This window comes from Myotis yumanensis, unplaced genomic scaffold (genome assembly GCF_028538775.1).
Source record: "Myotis yumanensis isolate MYYU_CA2020_CCGP unplaced genomic scaffold, mMyoYum1.0.hap1 SCAF_2, whole genome shotgun sequence".
Classification (NCBI taxonomy): Eukaryota; Metazoa; Chordata; class Mammalia; order Chiroptera; family Vespertilionidae; genus Myotis; species Myotis yumanensis.
Genome location: NW_027223753.1, coordinates 175,462,794 through 175,484,764, shown reverse-complemented (window position 1 = coordinate 175,484,764; position 21,971 = coordinate 175,462,794). Strand labels below are relative to the sequence as shown.

General features: G+C 40.0%; 1 protein-coding gene across 5 annotated transcripts in view; it reads left to right on the top strand.

Moving 5' to 3' along the window:
* The first annotated feature begins 1,468 nt into the window (after nucleotides 1-1,468).
* Nucleotides 1,469-21,971, top strand: part of KLHL24 (kelch like family member 24) — a 41,930-nt gene continuing 21,427 nt past the window's right edge. For 2 of the 5 annotated variants that reach the window (XM_070406719.1, XM_070406715.1), the window contains exons 1-5: nucleotides 1,469-1,628; nucleotides 5,834-5,945; nucleotides 7,553-7,615; nucleotides 11,532-12,512; nucleotides 20,749-20,933. In XM_070406719.1, coding sequence (XP_070262820.1) covers nucleotides 11,593-12,512; nucleotides 20,749-20,933 — 1,105 coding nt within the window. In that variant the 5' untranslated portion in view covers nucleotides 1,469-1,628; nucleotides 5,834-5,945; nucleotides 7,553-7,615; nucleotides 11,532-11,592. Of the gene's footprint in view, nucleotides 1,629-2,778; nucleotides 3,087-5,833; nucleotides 5,946-6,347; nucleotides 7,333-7,552; nucleotides 7,616-11,531; nucleotides 12,513-20,748; nucleotides 20,934-21,971 lie in introns of those variants that run through there. The other 3 variants (XM_070406716.1, XM_070406717.1, XM_070406718.1) reach the window with 3 other exon arrangements.

Sequence of the window (21,971 nt, the reverse complement as noted above, 5' to 3'; positions counted from 1 at the left end):
AGGAGATGTGCAGGAGGCAGCTGATCGATGTTTCTCTCTCATCGATGTTTCTGACTCTCTGTCTCTCTCCCTTCCTCTCTGTAAAAAATCAATAAAATATATTTTTTTAAAAAGAAGCCTGGCCTTCTATATTATACTAGAGCAGTGGTTCTCAACCTTCCTAATGCCTTGACCCTTTAATAAAGTTCCTCATGTTGTGGTGACCCCAACCATAAAATTATTTTCGTTGCTACTTCATAACTGTAATTTTGCTACCGTTATGAATCATAATGTAAATATCTGATATGCAGGATGTATTTTCATTGTTACAAATTGAACATAATGAGAGCATAGTGATTAATCACAAAAACAATATGTAATTATATATGTGTTTTCCGATGGTCTTAGGTGACCCCTGTGAAAGGGTCGTTCGACCCCCAAAGGGTTCGAGACCCACAGGTTGAGAACTGCTGTGCTAGAGGCTCAGTGCACGAAACTTGTGCACTCGGTCCCTCAGCCCAGCCTGTGCCCTCTCACAGTCTGGGAGCACTTGGGGGATGTCCAACTGCCTGCTTAGGCCCGCTCCCCATGGCAATCAGGCATCCTTAGCGCTACTGTGCTGGCCAGCCATGAGCCCGGCTTCTGGCAGAGCATTGCTCCCCTTGTGGGAGTGCACCCCTGCATTGAGCGTCTGCCCCCTGGTGGTCACAGTGCATCATAGCGACCAGTGGTTCCATTATTTGGTCGAGTTGCATATTAGCCTTTTATTATATAGGATACACCTCTGGTCATTGCAACACAATCCTTTATTCAATAAAGGCATGACTGTATTCATAACGAATAGGAGAGAGAGAAGCTATAATTCTGACATCAGAAACCAAAAACTAGTTAAATGTTTGAGAGTATACCCATCTTTGAAAAAATATCTGCAAAAACAAAAATGCCAAATAATGTCCTTTGGTGAATCTATCTGCCTTGGAAAACAGGGATTTACAACAACTTTGATTTGCATGTACGTCTAAAATAAAAAGGTATCTCGGGACTTAATGCAGCTGACAGTAACAGATTTACACAGAAAGAAGGTTTCCCTGCGCCGTCTAGCGACCAGCGTTCTTGTCCCTTTCACACCTCAGGCCCTATTTCACAATTGGGAACCAAGGGGTCAAATTTAAAAGATCTCTAAGATTATGCAACTTTATGGATGTGTGCTTTTGCCTTGGACGTGGCAATAAACATACCACTCAGGGTTCTCATTAGAACCCTAAAACGATGTATTTCCTTAACCTATTTCTAACTAAAACAAAGTATTTCCAAATCACCAGCCCCTGGACTGGGTCTCGACACGCTCGCATAGTGGTCGCCCCCGCAGTAGGAACTACATCTCCCAGGATGCCCCGCGAGTGGGGAGCCCACTCGGATTGGCCCAGGGTCTGTGACGCTCAGTGTTTTGGCCCGGACGGTCACATGTTTCCTTTGTTGTGAGCTACAGCAGTGACTGGTGGCTGCAGGAGACTCCGGGGCTGGAAGGAGCGCTGCGCCGCCAGCCGCTAACGGACCGCGGGGGCAGCCGCTGCTCGCCACTGCTGCTGGCCGCCTCCAGCCTTCGCCGAGAGGTACCCGGGGATGACAGCTCCGGGACCGGCCGAAAGGCGAGGAACCGGCCAGCGCCGGGGGCGGAGGGGCGACCGAGGTCACGACCACGGAGGTGTCTGCAGGAGGGAGGCCAGCGGCGTCCGGCCTCTCGGGGCCAGACGCGGGGGCGCGGAGGAGAGAGTGCGCGTGGGGCTGCTGGGCCCCCGTCTGGGGCGAAGGGTCTGCAGGGCGTTCCTGGGGGGTCTTTAGCCCCGCTCGGCCACGACAGTCCTGAAAGGAGGGCACCCCAACCTCCTGGCACTGCCGCCCCGGAACCGCGGCGATGCTGACGCGCCCCGCAGGGGCCGGGTTGGGAGGGACAGGGCCGCCCGGGCTGGGTTAGCAGGTGACGGCCACCCCGTCGCCTCGGGGGCTGGAGCAGCTGGCGAACGGGGCTGGGGAGACGGGTCCTGCTGTTGCCGACCGGCTTCGAACGGGGCCCCTGCTGCTCTTTCATAATCGAAGGAAGCACTGAATGCGAAGGCCTCACATCAAGCCTTCCCGTTTGGTGGTGGTGTGGGGGGGCGATCGCCGTCTGTCGGGGAGGACGGACGGGGTCAGGGTGGGTTCCCAGGCTACGGGCCAGAGCAGCCCCACTAAAGCGTTTGCGAAAGGTGCGCGGTCCTGTCACCTGACCGCTACCCCCGCCCCAACCCCCTACGAGCCTTTGTTTACCGCGGATCGCGGCGGGGCCCGAGCCGAGAACCCGGCCCTGGAGCGACCGTCCCCGGGGAGTCGTGGCGGGAGGGGCTGCGGGCGTTCCGCCGGCCGAGTCCCCGCCTAACCTCCCCACCTTCCTAGCACTCCAAGGCTTGGTTTCTTAATTTAGTTCCCAACGTCCCCGCCCCCCCAGGTCCTGGACATTATGTTCGCCGGCTGTTACCGCGGCCGGGATTGGGCGCTGGCGCGGCAGGCGGGGCGGGAACGAGGGGGCGAGTTCCGAGTGTTGATTGGCGGCCGGCTGGTCGCTAGGGGGTCCTGCCCTGGCAGCTCTTCCCCGCCCCCTCGAAGGTGATCTGGAGGACGCGCGGGGGCGCGCTCGGCGCTCCTCGGCGGCCTCGGCCCGTGAGGCGCTGGCGGCACGCGCTCCCGCGCGGAGGGACCCTCCCGGGTCGCCCTCGGGTGAGCCCCGCAGCCTCTGCTAGAACCTGAGGCCGGTTCTGTGCCCTCAGGGAACCGCAGCCGTGGCCCGCCCTGCAGGGCCGCAGATTTAGGCCTGTTTAAATGGTGTCTTATCTGCCACCATGTGGGGCAGGAAGTCCTCTTGCGCATTTGTTCTGGATGATTTGTAAACAAGGTTTAACACCTTCAGCGCCAAGCCTGTCTTGTCTCCCTTTCCGTTTAGCCGGCGATATCCCGTCTCACCGATATGCTGGCCGCACCGGTGGCTGACATGGCGCTTAACGTGTTAAATAGCTAAGGAAGGACCCTAACGCCGCATTTTAGGGTGCCTCGGTCACACACACACCCCCCAGGTAGGGACTGTACACTAGTTTGGTGGATTTTAATGACTAATTTCTTGCACTCTCGAGCAGCTTTTTAAAAATCACGTCTCAGTATTTGCAGCTGCAGACTGTTTAGGTCCACCAGCTGAGGTTGATTTTTATTAGGTATGTAAAATAGATTTAAAATCTGCCTGCTGTCGACCAAGGTGTAAAATTATAATTCTAAAATATTAGGTATCCTTTGATGATATCCTTCTAAAAGTTAAAGATTCTTCGATACCTCCGTTTGAATTCGTTGTTTTGTGTGTGTGTGTGTGTGTGTGTGTGTGTGTGTGTGTGTGTGTGTTTTGGGGGGGGAGGTTGGTTATAGCTCACTTTTCTAGGTATTAATCCCAATGGTAATTCAGAATTTGTGATAGCGAATTGCAAATGTGTGTTTGTTTGTTAATCCTCACCTCAGTATATTTTTTCCATTGCTTTTTAGAGAAAGTGGGAGGGAGGGAGGGAGAAATAGGAGCAGAGAGTGAGAGTGGAAGAGAGAGAGAGGAACATCAATGTGAGACACAATAACTGGTTGCCTCTCCCATGCGCTCGGATGGGGCCTGGATGAACCTGCAACCCAGGTACAAGCCCTTGACCGGAATCCAATCTGCGACCGACCCTTTGACCCTTCAGCGTGAGGGTCGTCGCTTTAACCACGTAGCCACACCAGCCAGGGTAGCAAATGTCTTGTTTTGAAATTGTAAGTTACTGTGACTGTAATAAAATCTACCAAAACGTTCATTTTAGCCATAGTGTGTTGAAGATGCAGTTTTCCTGATCTCATGGGGAGATCCTGGAAATAGTGCTTGGGTTTTATCAGGTTTTCTTTTCCTATAAATCCATAGGAATTGACCCAAAACTTAATGCATTTCTGTAGGAGGTTGATTGAGCCATCTGCGTAAAGCAGGACTTGAATATGAACAATTCTCATTGGTTGTGCATTTTAATACATTTTTTAGATAGAAGTGGAGATGACCACCATAAGGAGCAGCTTCTGTGATCCCAAACTGATCCTACCTGCGCATTCTGGGCTTTCAACCCATCTAAACAAATACAAAATGCAAACCTTTTTAAAAAATAGAACCACCATTCAAAAGGCTGCTTATCCAGACAAAGCCTGTGACTTAGTCTCTAAACAGGAAGAAGAAATAGTATTCTGAGTTAGAGCTGTCAGCTTTAATTCAAACTTTCTTAGCTTTTGTCCAAGTTGCTAAATCCTTAATGCTTTTTGCTAATTCTTAAATAAGCAGCTGTAGTTATTTTTGTATATACTTTTTAAGATCCTATTCTATTAAAAACAATAGCTAAACTAACTTTTTTAATTGACCAGTTTGTCACTCCGCTTAAACTCACATAAGGGCTACAGTTTTTCAGATTTGGGCTCATCTTAAAGTTTACTAAATTAGTGTTTAAATTAGGCTTTAACCTATTCAGTCGTTTCTGAAAGTTATTTTTGTAAGTAATTTGTGTCACCTAAGGTAAATAAAAATCACTTGACTTATAAAAGCTTTTGTACATAGAGAAGTCATTTAAAATTCTGGATCTCAAACTTGTTCAAGTGGCAGAGCATCGATAGTGTTCTTACAGACTTCAGTCATTCTAATAGAACAGAAAGCATAATTCTAATAGAAAACATAATTCTAACAGAAACCATAACTACATTATATGTCGATAGGTCCTTCGATTTTAAAATAAAACAATGCGTTAAATACCTAAAAGAAACATGTTAGCAAGATAAAGCCAATGAAGTTAAGTTTACATGTCAAGTCTAGTGAGAAGCATGAGTAGACTCCATAGGACAGCGTAATACCAGGTATGATGTCTGATGATTAATGATTTGTTTTTCTTCCTTTAAGGAATACTAATAGCCAAAATTTTTAAGGCAAGGAAGAGAAACACTGAGTGGAGAAATTCAATTTTTGGATTCTATAATTTGGGAAAAGATGGTATTCTTTTTTGTAAAATCATACGGTTTAGTCTGACATTGTTTAAGCATGCCTAAATTTTTCATCATCATATACTTCTTATTTCTCTTTTATTAATCAAAGTCATAATGTATTGACGATTTGAGGTTCTAGTAAACAAAGGGTAATCACTACTTGCTATAATTCTAGGCAAAGAAGTGTAAGGTTTTAGTTTATTTCTGATATCTTAAGTGGGTAAATATGTTCTTGGTGGTTCCATTAAGAAATTAGAAATGTTGAAAATAGCAGCTTGCAGACAGGACTTTAAATATTCGATTTATAAAACTTGGTTCAGGAATCACTGCTCCAAACGTAAACCTTTAAATTGAAAATTTAAGAGCATAAATTTAAATGAATCAGTTAGCTGATTCAAATGAATTAGCTAACTTTTGTGAAAATATCAGAAATTTATAAAAATTGCTTAGTTTTACACAGTATCATGTTAAGTATAATTTTCTAGTTATTTTAAAATAATGGATTTATTATGTTGCAGTTGTTTACTTCCTTCTTTTGGCTTACTGTGTATCTTTAAAGATAAACCTCTTTTTGGTTGGTCTTCTGTTGTCTCTGCTATTTTTTCACTCAAGGTTAAATTTGAGAAAATGAAGTCATGTAGAGCATAGCATATGGCAATTCTCTACTGCATGTTATAATGACTGTGTTAATAAAAATATTTTTGGCCTCCCTTTTTCTGGTATTTATTAATCTTTATAAGCCCCTCATTAATCTGTACTATCTTTAAGGCTAATTGTAACTTCTTTCTTTGTATAGAATTCCTGCATTCTAAAGGAAAAATAAGCTTGGTTGCAGCACAGCTACACTCTAGATTAATTCTGATAGTATACATCTTCTTTGGACTTTGTATGCTGACCCCCTCTGTCCCGTAAGTATTAGCTAAAAACCCTGCAGAAAATGCCCAGATGAATTGTTTTGCCCTTCTACTTCTTAAGGGAGCAATTTTCTACCTTTTTTCATCTAATTACTAAAATTCTGCAGCACACCAAAAAATACATTTTTTTTTTTGCCAATCTGACAAAAAAAAAGGTATAATTTTTTATTCATTCATACTGGATGGCTCTTGTTGTATTGGCTGTTGTCATTTTTCTTATTTGGCAATCTAAGGGAAAGGAGGTCAGTGCCCCTGACTAAATAGTCAGGTATTGCGTGTTTTAAAAATTCTTGTAGCACACTGGGTGAAAATCGCTGCCTTAAGGTATAATTCTAGATCAGATCAGTCATGAGAGAATCTATTCCAATCTGCACCTGTGTTTTCTGCTAGAAAAACACAGAAAATGAATCTATTTTAATTTCAGTCTTGGAATTCTTGTTTGGTTCTTATATTAGCCAATCCCAAAGTCTAAAATTGGATCTGAATCCAATATTTGCGACCCCAGTGCCAGACGAAGGGTAGGCGCTTTATAAATGTTTCTTGAATTGAGCTGAATACCTGTGTTGGCTCAGAATCTCTTATTGCCATTGGGAAGAAGCATGTAGCTAGGATTAACAATCCCCTGATCTGACCAACTTGAGATATTCTTTATACCAAAGGTACACACAAGTTAGACTGCGTTCTACAAGTAAAGAAACATGCAAGATAACATTCACCTCACCATCATCGCATAATCGGGGGACACAGAAGTGTGTTCATGTATTTCTGTAGGAAAAAAATCAATAGTCCATAACTTGGTCTATAGATATATGGGGCAGAAACCAGGTCCATTGGTGTTCAATTGCTATTCTGTGCACAGTTCAAGTTGCTAGTATTTTCTCTTAAGCATTCCTCTACTTCCCTTCTGCCCCCCCCCTCAAAAAAGGAGTTATGCAAAATTAGTTAGTTTCAATAGGTACTACATCTATATAAACCTCAACAAAGCAGAAGAAATAATACATGTATATTAAAAGATTAAAAATTATTTTATAAACTTGGAGATTCTATATTGACAATCTAATTACTGTGGATTTCAAAATGAATTTTTTCCTGAATTACCTAGAACACTTGAGATTTTTCTGAAATGTATTCCATGGTTATATAATATATAATGACTGAATTGTTTACTTTTGGTAATATTGATAGACCAACTCAGAATTATTTAATGGCTCCAAACTCAGATGTGATATCTATTACCAGACATTCTTCAAATATCAATTATCACATGATATCTATTTTTCTCATCTCACTGTCACCATTAGCTTGCTGTTGATGCCAGTGTTTACTCATCTTTCACTCAAGAAACCTTACTGCAGGATAAAATTGTCAAGTAAAGACGTTGGTAAATAACAAAACTAGTTTGTATGTAAAATAACATAAAATTATTAATTTGCTTTCAGGAGTTGTTATTCAGTAATGATTTTCTATACAAAAGTAAACTTCCAGTTGGAAACTAAAATCAACTAAAAACATTTTTTAACATATTAGTAAATCCTGCCAACAACCAGTATAAGTGATTCGTATCTGATTTATATGTTGCTGCTGTTCTCCATTTATTTTAGGTGTGGAAATTGAAACAACACAAATATTTTGACTGAGGCTTTGATCAAGCAAATGCTAAAAAGGTATTTATAATATTTATAAACTATTTAAACATTGTTATTTGACGATTTAAACCACTTTACTTTCTTTAACCAGGAATCACTTAGGTCAGTAAGAGTCACAAGGAGCAGTTCTGTCCTCAAGATCATAAAGGAAGGCAATCTCACGGTCGTTTCCATTACTAAATACAGTGTTTACCCAGTCCTTTCCTCCCCTTCCTGATACTCTCAGTCCCCCGTCAACATTTTTCCCCAGTCTTAGAGACACTAAGATAAGTTATCTCCACTCATTTTTCTGGGACATAAATCAAATACATCTAATTTTAAATTTACTTAACAATCAGAAACTAGGTCTGCAACATTTATGAGTTCTGCAGTTGGAAATAAACCCTACAGTATCCTTCACAAGAAGAATCTTCTGGCCCCGACCAGTGTGGCTCAGTTGGTTGGGCGTCATCCAGTGCACTGAAAGGTTGCCAGTTCGATTCTCATTCAGGGCACATGACTGGGCTGTGGGCTGGAGCCCTGGTGTGGGGCATGCAGGAGGCAGCCAATCGATGTTCCACTCTCACATCAATGTTTCTCTCTGCCTCTCCCTTCCCCTCTCTAAAAATCAATTCAATTAAAAACAATATTCTGTTAAGAAAAGTCTTCCTTTCAAGTGACAGTGTAGCTCCAGAAATAAAGCCCCTGAAGAAATGAGGGAGAAAAAAGTTAGTAGCTTTTCTAGACAAATCATGTGATATGGGCAGGCAGTCATTGACATGACCATCTGATCACCCTTGCATCCACTAACTTATCTAGATATAATTTTCTAATTAAATTTCCTTGGAGCAAACATTTTCCTCTTGTTTTGTCCAGAGATGCCAAATTGATTTCTTGCTTTTTCCATTACTAGTTAGAATAAAATACTTGATTTGTGTAAAATGGGAAAGCAGCAGCTAATAAATTAACATATAGAAGCCCAGAAGATAAACTTTGAAATGCATCTCATATTTCTAAGATCCTTCTGTGCAAATCATTTACCCACCCTGTCATCTAGGAAGCGTTTATGTTTTATGCTTTGTGGAGACTGGTTAATGGGCGAGTTCCCAGAAAGTCCAGAGAAAGTGAGGATGTCCGAAAAGCCAAGCCAAAGCTGCTCGGGAGGAAACACCCCAGGTCTAAGAGATAGCCACTTCCAAAGCAAGCAGTAGACAGTATCTTGTTGCTGTTGAATACTTTATAATAGCAGGTGATTTTTACAGTTGTTCTAATCCAGGATTCTCAGTTTTACATTGGGTAAAAGACGTGAAAGAGCTCTTGTCAGTAATTAAGGAACCAGCTATGAGAATAAGGGGCAGAAAATATCATTAAAAGACAGACCCTTAACTCCTATAAAGTTTTTGAGGTTTGGTGTGTGTGTGCTTAAATTTTTGTTTTGAGAGTAGTTTATTAAAGCTGAGGACATTGAAACAAGGAGGGGCTAGGCAGAGTCATTTAGTAATGTTATAGGAAAGAAATGAGCCTCGGTGGGGTTGCTTTGGCTCACTGAGAAGTAAAAGCCACAGTGAAAGAAGTGAGCCAGGCTGGCTGCTGGCAGCTCACTGCAGTCAGAAAAAGGGGACCTCGGAGACAGGTTCAGGGGGTTAACCCAGGATAAGCTGCCCGCTGTTCCATTGTTCCCCTGGTTGCAAGTCTCAGTGGGATCCCTTAGAGCAGCGGTTCTCAACCTGTGGGTCATGGTCCCTTTGGGGGTCGAACGACCCTTTCACAGGGGTCGCCTAAGACCATCGGAAAACACATAGATAAGTACATACTGTTTTTGTGATTAATCACTATGCTTTAATTATGTTCAATTTGTAACAATGAAATTGGGCACCACAACATGAGAAACTGTACTAAAGGGTCGTGGCATTAGGAAGGTTGAGAACCACTGCCTTAGAGTTTAGGAGATGCATGCCTGTGAGGGAGGAAGGGCAAGGGAAAGGCCCAAATGTGTGCTCCCAGGAGGAAGAGCACACAAATTTTAATCAGCCTTATATTGATACTTAACTCACTCACTATGCTACCCCAAAGTTAATACAGTAAGATACTAGATAACACACACAGTAAGATTATTGACTACAGAACAGAGTATCTTTTCATTTATGTAAGAGAAACTTGTCCCTTTTATCCAAAAGGGAGATTCTATAATGCTGCAGTCATCACAGGAGTGTATATGTCTTTTCAAATTAGTATTTTGGATTTCTTCAGAAAAATACCCAGAAGTGGAATTGCTGGATTATGTGATAGTTCTATATTTAATTTTTTTTAGGAAATTCCATACTATTTTCCATTATGTTAAGCCTTCTTCATGCTACCATCATTTGGCCTAGATATCTGACTGTTGAAATATTTCAGGAAGAAGCTGGGACCTTTAGAAGTGATTGTGTATGAAATTCTGAGGGCATGGGAATAGATGAGAGCTACCCCGAGTGCTCTTAAGCCAATGACAAATACATTTTGGGTCATATATCAACTTAAGATGTGAAAAGCCAGTAGGAGAAGAACCACCTTAAAAATTAAAATTTAAGAGAATTGATAGCAATAGCCCAGTGCCTCAATTCATTAGTTACCTATTCATAGTCACTTCTGAGGGAGGTTTAAAAACAAATTATTTCCTATTTATAGTGGACATTTAGGGGGAAATAGAGAAAAACAAAACAAATCACTTCACATTTGGCATATATGCCTCCTTTTTTCTATCTCTTGATGCACTGATTCATAAATTTTTCTATTTCCTTAGCATATGTTTTATGATCTGCTTTTCACTTACTATCTAGTTAATTCTTCCCCATGTCATTAAATAGTCTACATAATTTTTTAAAATGTATTTTTATTGATTTCAGAGACAAAAGAAGAGGAAACGAGAGAGAGAAACATCAATTATCAGAATCATTGATCATCTGCCTCCTGCACGCCTCCTACTGGGGATTGAGCCCAAAACCCAGCATGTGCCCTGACCTGGAATCGGAACTGTGACCTCCTGGTTTATAGGTTGATGCTCAACCTCTGAGCCACACCAGCTGGGCTAGTATACATAATTTTTAAAGGCTGCATAGACTGTGTTCCATCCTTAAGATGTACTTCGGTTTAACTAATCCCCTATTGTAGGTCATTTAGGTTTTTTTAAGTATTTTTTATTAAAACAGCATTGGGCCCTAGCTGGTTTGGCTCAGTGGATAGAGCATCAGCCTGGGGACTGACAGATCCTGGGTTCGATTCCAGTCAAGGGCACATGCCCGGGTTGTGGGCTCAATCCCCAGTGGGGGAGTGTAGGAGGCAGCCGATCAATGATTGTCTCTCATCATTGATGTTTCTATCTCTTTCTCCTCCTCCCTCTCCCTTCCTCTCTGAAATCAATAAAATATATTTTTAAAAATATAGCATTGGGCATCTCTGTAAATAAATCTTTCTACATATCCTGTTATTTCCTTAAGAATGCTGGAAAAGGACTTGCTAGTCAAACAATATATGTATTTTTAAAGACCATTAATAAATATAATTGAATTCCTGTCTAGCAACACTAGTATATTAAGATAATATACACTTATTTTAGGATTCTGAAGATAGTCAAATTCTGTGTCTTACAGTATTCTGACTTACCTTTATAGTCAGTGGATAAAACCCAGCTGTGTAAAAGGGAAGACAGAAGGTTATTAGTAATTCACAAAGTACACGGTATCCTTTCACCTGGGGGGGCTAAAGGAGTACTGTTGCAAATTACTCCTAAGGTTCTAATTGTGCAAATGCAATTTTTATATCAATGTTTATTAAAACGCAGTAGTGCCCTGTACCCTACATGAAATATATTACACGATTTTGTTGCAGTGTTACATCAAAATGAAATTATATAATTTGAATACTGAATTTTTTACTTATTAAAATGTTTTCACTTTTTTTCTTTTTTCACTTTTAGCCACGTAGAGAAGATCCCTAACAGTCATTTCTCAGCAGTTATATAGTCAACTGATGTAACGATGGTCCTAATATTAGGACGAAGACTAAACAGAGAGGATCTCGGGGTGCGTGATTCCCCAGCAACTAAGCGTAAAGTTTTTGAAATGGACCCTAAATCTCTGACAGGCCATGAATTTTTTGACTTCTCTTCAGGATCATCCCATGCTGAAAACATACTCCAGATATTTAATGAATTCCGAGATAACCGATTATTCACAGATGTTATCATTTGTGTGGAAGGGAAAGAATTTCCTTGCCATAGAGCTGTTCTATCAGCCTGTAGTAGCTACTTCAGAGCTATGTTTTGTAATGACCACAGGGAAAGCCGAGAAATGTTGGTTGAAATCAATGGTATTTTAGCTGAAGCTATGGAATGTTTTCTGCAGTATGTGTATACTGGAAAGGTGAAGATCACTACAGAGAATGTACAATATATCTTTGAAACATCAAGCCTCTTTCAGATCAGTGTTCTCCGTGATGCATGTGCCAAGTTCTTGGAGGAGCAACTTGATCCTTGTAATTGCTTAGGAATTCAGCGCTTTGCTGACACCCATTCACTCAAAACACTCTTCACAAAATGCAAGACTTTTGCATTACAGACTTTTGAGGATGTGTCCCAGCATGAGGAGTTTCTTGAGCTTGACAAAGATGAACTTATTGATTATATTTGTAGTGATGAACTTGTTATTACTAAAGAGGAGATGGTTTTTGAAGCTGTCATGCGTTGGGTCTATCGTGCTGTTGATCTGAGAAGACCACTATTACATGAGCTCCTGACACATGTGAGACTCCCTCTGTTGCATCCCAACTACTTCGTTCAAACAGTTGAGGTGGACCAATTGATCCAGAATTCTCCTGAGTGTTATCAGTTGTTGCATGAAGCAAGGCGGTACCACATACTTGGGAATGAAATGATGTCCCCAAGGACGAGGCCACGAAGGTGAGAAAACTGTTTACAAATTAACTACAATATAATTAACAAAAGTTTTTGTTTTTAAAGTATTTTTAAACATCCTGAAGGTAATTTCAGGGTAGTCATTTATATGTATTGTTGCATGTAGATTTATATAATTTAAATGTCTCTCCCAGTGAAGACTAGATTCATTCTTTGTTATTGTTCTGAGCTGTCAGAGGGTGTTGCAAAGGGTCTTTGGAACTGTGCATGTCTCAACATATTTCTACTAATTTCTCATAGCCTTCGTAGGGTCCCAAAACATTCCACTTTTCTTTCCAGAGTCTTTGGATAGAAAGGAGCTAAAGACTTTGGCAGACTAACAGACAACATGAAATATAGAGGTGAAGTAAGTAAGCTCATGTACAGTGAGTGGATTCTCAGATATAAAACCCAACCTTCAGATCTTGTCTCATTGCCATAGTTACTATATTTAATGTCAATCTCAATTTTAAAATTTTTTTCTGATTACAAAAATTATATCATCATTATACAGAATTTGGAAAATTTATGTTATGTTAAGGGGAAGGAATGCAATTAAATATTGTACAATTATATCTCAATAAAACAAAAAAGCTGACTCTAGTTTTTTAAAAAGTAATTGTTTAACAAAGGACAAAAGAATACAATTTTATTCTGTAAGTGTACAGATTTTTTCTAAGTTCCTGTTCTTTTTTTAAAGACTCTTCAGAGACTTGGGTTGAGTTTAAGAATGTGGAGAGGCCACGGTTAAATGTATTATAAGAAAGCTAAACAGCTTCAGGGATATTCCACAACTTTTCTGGATGCACAGTGTCCCTCCAAGGAAAATCACTCATTCTTCCAAACAGAGTCCCTTGTAGCAGAAGAATGTTTTGGAGTCAAATAGGACTGATAATACCTATTCTGTATATCTCATGGGATTAGAAGGGACCAAGGGATATGTGTTGTAAAATCAAAGGAATTCATTTATTATTAATGTTATTTACAGAGAAATGACCTGAATGAACATATTGGAGACTCAGACTAATTAGGTTAGATAATAAATACTTTTCCTGATTCACTTAATTACTTGATTTGCAAAAATTTACTTCCAATTTTGAAGCAGACCAATCCATTTTATACAGTGGAACACATCTGTATAAAAGATTGCTATATCACCTTTCTTTAGGAGGCAAGTAGAAAAAAGCAAACTATAGTTATATTGAATTTTCAGACCATTATAAATATAATAGCGGATATTTATTTTATGTGGGCATTTTGTGAGGAATCCTTTATCTTACAACTCTGCAATCAACTTCTGTCCCTCATATTGTCTTTCACTTACTTGTTACTGCATGTTAGTACCCATCACTAGGAATTTCATTATCTGAACAATGTGTATTATTTATACAGGTTCTCATCTTTCTGAGAAACTCCAAAGTTCTTTGAAAAAGGGGTGATGTCTCCCCTTCTGCAACTGCAGTTCATTCCCGACTTCTGCTCCAGTCACTCTCCTGAAACTCCTCTCAGTCTGGTCATCACTGACCTTCTGTTTGTTGTTTGTTAGACACCTCTTTTCAGTCTTTATCCAGCTTGATCTCTCTTTAGGATTTGACATTATAAATTGCTTTAATCCCTCTTGAAACTCCTCCTCTAGCTTGTGGAGTACCATTTTCTTCATGGTCTTACTTCTTCAGCTGCTCTTTTCCAGTTGATGGTTCTATATCTAGTCTTGGGAATGTTGGTAGTCCCTTTGGTTCACATCTCTTTATCTTGCCTTACACACTTTCCTAGCCCGTGGTCGGCAAACCACGGCTCTCGAGGCACACGCGGCTCTTTGGCCCCTTGAGTGTGGCTCTTCCACAAAATACCACCTGGGGGCGCGCACGTACAGTGCGATTGAAACTTTGTGGCCCATGCACAGAAGTCGGTATTTTGTGGAAGAGCCGGTACTTTGTGGAAGAGCCACACTCAAGGGGCCAAAGAGCCACATGTGGCTCACGAGCCGCAGTTTGCCGACCACTGTTAGGCGATCTCATCTACTCTCATGGTTTTAATTACCATGCATGCTATTGACTATTAAACCTATATCTCCAGCCCAGACTTTTTCATTCATTCATTCATTCATTCAGCCAATGTTACTTTTTTTTTTTACTTGAGGATGCATCTTTAAAAAAAAATAACAGGCAAAATAATATCACACTTACAGTTAATAGTTATTTAATATTATCTAATACCCAATTCATATACATACTTCCTCCAGACTGTTCTTTAATGAATCTGGATCTAATCCAGGATCACTTATTGCATCTGGTTATTTCCATGAAGTCTCTCTTATTTCGGAACAATTTCTTTTTTGTGATTCTGACTTGTTGTTGGCCAAGTTGTCCAGAAAAGTATTCCACCTTCTGTATCAGTCTGGTTACTTCCTTATGGTATCATTTACCTGCATTTAGTTATGTTTCTGGAAACGAAGTTGGCTCTGCAAGCCTCAGCTTAATGGAGACCAGTTAAGTATTTCTGGCAAGAGTTCATCCTAGGTAATGTGTCAAAGTAGGAGACACAGACTATCTGGTTGTCTTCACATTAGCGATGCAAAGATTAACTCCAGATTTAGGGTGATGACAGTCAGTTTCCACCAATGAACAGTTAGGTTATACTCCACATCAGTCAATGTTTCTTTAGTGTTTATCCTGTGCCAAGTATCCTTCAGAGCTCAACGCATATTAGATATTCTACATATATATACCCACGTGTCTCTTAAAAAACAGAGAAAACCCAAAAATGCACCCAAGCATGAAAGTTTGATAATCTACACTGCCAGTTGTAAACCCATGGAGAGAAAACAGTGGAGACCAATCACAGAAGGAACAAAGCTTAGGAACAGTAGTTGTCTTTTTAATAATATGTATTATGCAACCTTAAATGTCTGTGCTAATACATAATATTAATATTTTTTATTGATTTCAGAGAGGAAGGGAGAGGAAAAGAGCGATAGAAACACCAATGATGAGAATCATTGATTGGCTGCCTCCTGCATGCCCCCCACTGGGAATCAAGCCTGCAATCCAGCATGTGCCCTTGACTGGAATCGAACCCAGGACCCTTCAGTCCACATGCTGATGCTCTATCCACTGAGCCAAACCAGCTAAGGCCATAATATTATTTTTAATAAACACCAAGCATCATGATGTGTTTAGAGTACTGACTTCAGAAACAGGCCTGGAGTATAATCTGGCTCTATACTAGTTAATTCTATGATCTTGGGCAAGGCACTTTAACTTCACTATGTATCAGTTTTCACATCTGTAAAATGAGCATAATATTATCTACCTTGTAAAATTGTTGTGAGTACCCTAGCCAGTTTGGCTCAGTGGGTAGAGCATCTGCCTGCAGACTGAAGGGTCCTGGGTTTGATTCCAGTCAAGGGCACATGCCTGGATTGCAGGTTCAATCCCCAGTGTGGGTCTGCAGCCGATCAATGATTCTCTCTCATCGTTAATGTTTCTCTCTCCCTAACCCTGCCTCTCTGATATCAATAAAATATATATTTTTTAAAATTGTTGTGAGTATTAGAGATATCATATGAAAGAATGCATAACCTAGCGTTTGACACACAAAAAACATAATAAAAATTATTACTGGTTTCATGAAGAAAATACATTTTAAATTTATGCTGTACTTTTACAGAATAGGAAATGTGATTGAGGCAGAAATGCTTGCTATCAAATGGTTCATTTTAAGCATAAATTGTTCATATCTATGAGAAAAAAATCAATGCTCTTTGCTATACTCAATTGAGCAATAGGTAGCTAATCCTATATAATAAAAGCCCAGCAACCAAACAGAACGACCAGAACAACCATTTGACAAGTCGCTATGATGGCACTGACCACCAGGGGGCAGACACTCAACGCAGGAGCTTCCCCCCCTGGTGGTCATTGTGCTACCACAGTGGGAGCACCGCTTAGCTGACCAGGATGAGCGGCTGTTCCCGCTGAGAACCCCGGGCGATGGGCAGGAACCCTGGGCTGCGATCATTGCCTCCTTGCCCCAGGTTCCTCCTCCTCACTCCCTACCACCTCCTCCGGATGCCTGCAGGCTGCGCAGCACTGACCCTGGAGGCTGGGAGGCGGGTTCATGGCCACCGTGGGACTGAGGCCTACTCTGCTGCCTCTCAGTGCTATTGGCTTTGGGCCCGTCCCCAACCAGTTCCCCTGGAGAAGTGAGTGCTCTGGCTCCACAGAAGATGCCGGACCAGGGAGCAGTCGCTCAGAGGGCAGGTGCACAGCCACTCAGCAGACTGGGATGAGCGGTGCTCCCATAGCAGGCTGATCCCCACAGGCCGCGCCCTCCACCAGTGCACGAATCCTGTGCACCAGGCCTCTACTATTTAATACGCCCCTACCTCTTGTCTAATAATCAGTTACTATATAATGAATATCGGAATATAACTGCCATAATGGGAACAAGGTTCAAGTTCCTATTAGAAACCATTTGAGAAAACTAAGATAAGGGATTTTTGTGTGTTCTTTAAAGAAATGGTGTTTTAGTTGAAAGAGGCTTGTAAATACAGAAAAAAGACTCATGCTTGCCAGAAAGGAGAGGAGCCGGGGGACTGGGTATAAAAGCTGAAGGGATTAAGTACAAATTGGTAGTGACAAAATAGCCACCAGGATGTATAGTCAATAATATTGTAATAACTATTGATGGTACCAGATGGTACTGGAAATATCAGGGGGGATACTTTGTAAAGTATATGATTATCTAACCACTATGCTGTACACCTGAAACTAATACAAAAAAATGTTGAATCTAAAAAAATAGTGTTGTAAGATTAATAAATACCTTCATTCTTTATTTTATAGGTGATAAAACTGAAGCACAGTTAAATGAACAAACTTGTTCTTGTCATAAAGTTACTTAGTGGCAGAGCCAAGACTAAAATTTTTTGTTTTGAATTTTTGTTCTAGTCCCTCTTAAGGATATTATTCTATATTATAGGGTACATGGTTTCCCATCTTAAATACATGTTAATTCATTGTTATTTTGAACTCTAACATTTTTACATAAAAGCATATATATTGTAATTTTCCCTCTACTTGACCTTTGGTATATCAGTTGTCCCAAAGGATACCTCTGTTACCAAATTTTTGAACTCTTTTTATAAATATTCTTTGCATATAAGTGTGGGGTGTGTGTGTGTGTGTGTGTGTGTGTGTGTGTGCGTGCATGTGTGTGCATGCATACCAAATACCTCCCCACTTTTGTTTATGCAGATAGTAGGGTACAATAGTTGTGCACCTTGTTTTTTTGTTTGTTTGTTTTTGCACCTTGTTTTTATCACTTAAAAGTATCTTGGAGATTGTTCTACATCGCCACATAAAAGACTTACTTTTTTCTTTTTGTTATGGATTTTTTAAAATCTTTTTTTGTTTGTTAATCCTCACCCAAGGATATTTTTTTCTATTGATTTTTAGAGAGAGTGGAAGGGAGGAAGGGAGGGAGGTGGAGAGAGAGAGAGAGAGAAACATCAATGTAAGAGAGACATATCAATTGGTTGCCTCCCACACATGTCCCAACTGAGGCTGGGGGTAGGAGATGGGGTGGGAAGGTGGGAGGGAGAGATCAGCAACCCGGGTATATGCCCTTGATGGGGAATCAAACCCTCGATCCTTTGGCCAATGCTCCAACACTGAGCCACACTGGCCAGGCCTCAAATAATTTTTTAAAAGCTGTATAGTACCCCATATATGGATACCATAATTTATTTGATTCATCTCTTGATGATAGATGTTTAAGTTGTTTCTAGATTTTTGTCATTACAAAGAATGCTCAGTATTGTGCATATGTCTGCATATACTGATAATTTAAAACTTGAATTACTAGAAATAAAATTGCTCAGTCATAGGATATGGGCATTTTTAATTTTGGTAGTTACTGTATAAAATTTTCTTCCAAGCTATACTTCAGCCAAAAATATGAAAGTGTCTATTTCTCAACTCCTTTGTCAACATATCATATTATTAGTTTTTGTAAATCTTTGCTACTCTGGAAAGTGAAAACTATATCTCAAAAATTTTTTAGAATATTTATTTATTGATTTTAAAAGGAGGGAGGGAGGGAGGGAGGGAGAGAGAAAGAGAGAGAGAGAGAGAGAGAGAGAGAGAGAGAGAGATTTGTTACTTTACCGATTTATGCATTCATTGGTTGATACTTGTATGTGCCCTGACTGGGGATGGAACCAGCAACCTTTTGGTGCATAGGACGACACTCCCACTAACTGAGCCACACTGGCCTGGGCAAAGCCAACTAACTTTAAAATTCCATAGACCCTTATGAACAAAAAGAGCTTGGTTAAGCTCTCAGTTTTTCCTGTCTCTCTCTTAAGTTTAAAGTACAAAATTAAAAAGCCAATGTTTAACAAATTTTGGGACTCTCTTAATGCTCTTAAAAGTTGTTTTTTCCACTCTAAAAATAGCCCATGCTCATTATTGTTTTGAAATTTTATGTTACTAGAAAGTGGGAAGCCACACATGCAGAAATAATCATCATTAGCATTTTGGTCTATTATTTTTTAAATATGTTTTTATTGATTTTAGAGAGAAGAGAGGAAGGGCGAGGGAGAGAAAGAGAAATATCTCTGAGAGAAAACTATCAATTGGCTGCCTCCTGCACGCCCCTACTGGGGATCCGGCCCACAACCTGGGCATGTGCCCTGACTGGGAATAAAACCTGTAAACTCTCGGTGCATGGGACAACTCAACTAACTTGAGCCACACCAGCCAGGACCTTTTTTATTTTATTTTATTTTTATTTTTTTAATATATTTTTATTGATTTCAGGGAGGAAGGAAGAGGGAGAGAGATAGAAACAATGATGAGAATCATTGATTGGTTGCCTCCTGCACGCCCCCTACTGGGGATCGAGCCTGCAACCCAGACATGTGCCCTGGCCAGGAATCAAACCATGCCCTCCTAGTTCATAGGTCAACACTCACCCACTGAGCCACACTGGCTGGGTGCAGACCTTTTTAATATAAATATTAATTGTACCTTATGTACAGCTTTTAACTTGCTTTTTTCTTTTTTAACATCCTTTGTTATAAACATTGTTAACATTTTTAGTGACTACCAACATTTTGAGTGGGATTACCTAAATTTACTTAACTTTAAAAAATGTTTTAAAAATAATTTCTGTACATATACAATCATGTGTTGCTTAACAAAAGGTATACATTCTGAGAAATTCCCCTTTAGGCGATTTTATAGTTGTGCATACATCATAGAGTGCACTTACACAGACGTAGGCTGTATGGCATTACCTATTGCTCCTAGGCTATAAGCCTCCGTCTACACCTTGTTACTGCACAAAACAACATGAGATGAAATCAAACACAAGAGAAAATAATGCAGTCAAGAGACACAATAAGCAAAATGTATGAGGCTGCTGCTGGTATAACACAGCATACTGGTTTACAGCAAATTTTTTTAAGTATAAAGAGTACACTCTAAAACAATGATTTAAAGTATAGTATAGTTAATACATAAACATAGTCATTTATTATAATTTTCATGTATTATGTATTATACATAAATCTATGTGCTATACTTTTATATGACTGGCAGTGCAGTAAGTTTGTTTGCACCAGCATCTCCACAAACACGAGTAACGCATTGCACTACAACTTTATGATGTCACTAGGTGATAGGGATTTTTCAGCTCCATTACAATCTTATGAGACCACCCTTCTATCTGCAGTCTGTTTTTGACCCAAACAACAACTTATGTGGCACATAACTATACTCCTTTACAGGGTAGTAGATTATACTGTGAAGTAGCTTTTTTAGAACTAGCAATCTGACAGAAAAATATCATTTTCCTACACTTAGAAAAAGTGCATCATCATGTGTGGTTATGCACATCTGAATTGCTGCAAAACTTCATTTGAAAATCATCCTTAATATTACCAGAGTTCCAATTGAGTTAGGTAGGCTCTTTGGACTGCTTTATAATTTTTAAGGCAATCTCAAAAAAAAATACTCATAGGAATTTTCTGTGGAAAAAAATGATAACACTAAATCCCTTGTGAATGTTCTCAATGTAATAATTGGTAGCCTGTGTTATTTGGTACATTCATAGAGAATAAATTCAACTGTTTATAATACTATTCCACTTTCTTAATGATAATGGCATGTTTTTAGGGTCTGAAATAATCTTGAGTATATTTTTAATATATTATTTATTCTTACAATAATTTTAGGTCAACTGGCTATTCTGAGGTGATAGTTGTCGTTGGCGGCTGTGAACGAGTTGGAGGGTTTAATCTTCCATATACTGAGTGCTATGATCCTGTGACAGGAGAATGGAAGTCTTTGGCTAAGCTTCCAGAATTTACCAAATCAGAGTATGCAGTCTGTGCACTAAGGAATGACATTCTTGTTTCAGGTAAATAATTACTATAGTAGCTACTCTTAATTTGAACATAGCTTGGCTGTTTTAAATTAAAACAGTGTCACAAAAGAAAACAGTGACACTGGATATGCCCACTTTAGGCAGATTAGTTTATACAGCAAATAAAACCAAGATGACTTTTTGCTGTAACTACAGTATGTATGGTCTGAAGTCTGTTAATTAGGTGATCATATTAGCTTTGCAGATTACTAGATTACTACACTGAACATATAACAACACATACTTTATTTTGTACAATGGTATGCTTTTTAAAAAATCTATAATTTTTTTAAAGTAATTCAGGCCCAGCCAAGCATGGTTTAGTGGTTGAGTGCCGACCTAGGAACCAGGAGATCACAGGTCAGGGCATATGCCTGGGTTGCTGGCTCGATCCCCAGTAGGGGGTGTGCAGGAGGCAGCTGATCGATGATTCTCTCTCATCATGGATGTTTCTCTCTTCTCTTCCTCTCCCTTCCTCTCTGAAATCAATAAAAAATATATTTAAAAATAATAATAATTCTGTTTTCTGATTACCAGCTCCTAAAATAACAATCTATATACATTTGTAAAGTTCAGAGTCTGCAGTTTATTTTTTGAGGCCTATAATTATTTCTTTTATTTTTAAACTATATTTTTATTGATTTCAGAGAGGAAGGGAGAGGGACACAGAGATAGAAACATGATGAGAGAGAATCATTGATCAGCTGCCTCCTGGGCACCCCCCACTGGGGATAAAGCCTGCAACCCGAGCATGTGCCCTGACCAGGAATCTAACCGTAACCTCCTGGTTCATAGGTCAATGCTCAACCACTGAGCCACGCTAGCCGGGCTGTAATTATTTCTCAAGATAACAGTTGGCAATGTTAAAATCTGTTCTGTAGAACTATTCGCATTAAGCTTTCAGAGGGTCCTTGTTTTCATTTATTGAACTGAATTCTTAAGTTCTTGGACTAGGTGAATAAATCCCGTGTTTTATTATCTTTGCCTTGGGCATAGATCCTTTGGTGATAGATACATATATATTGAATGTGC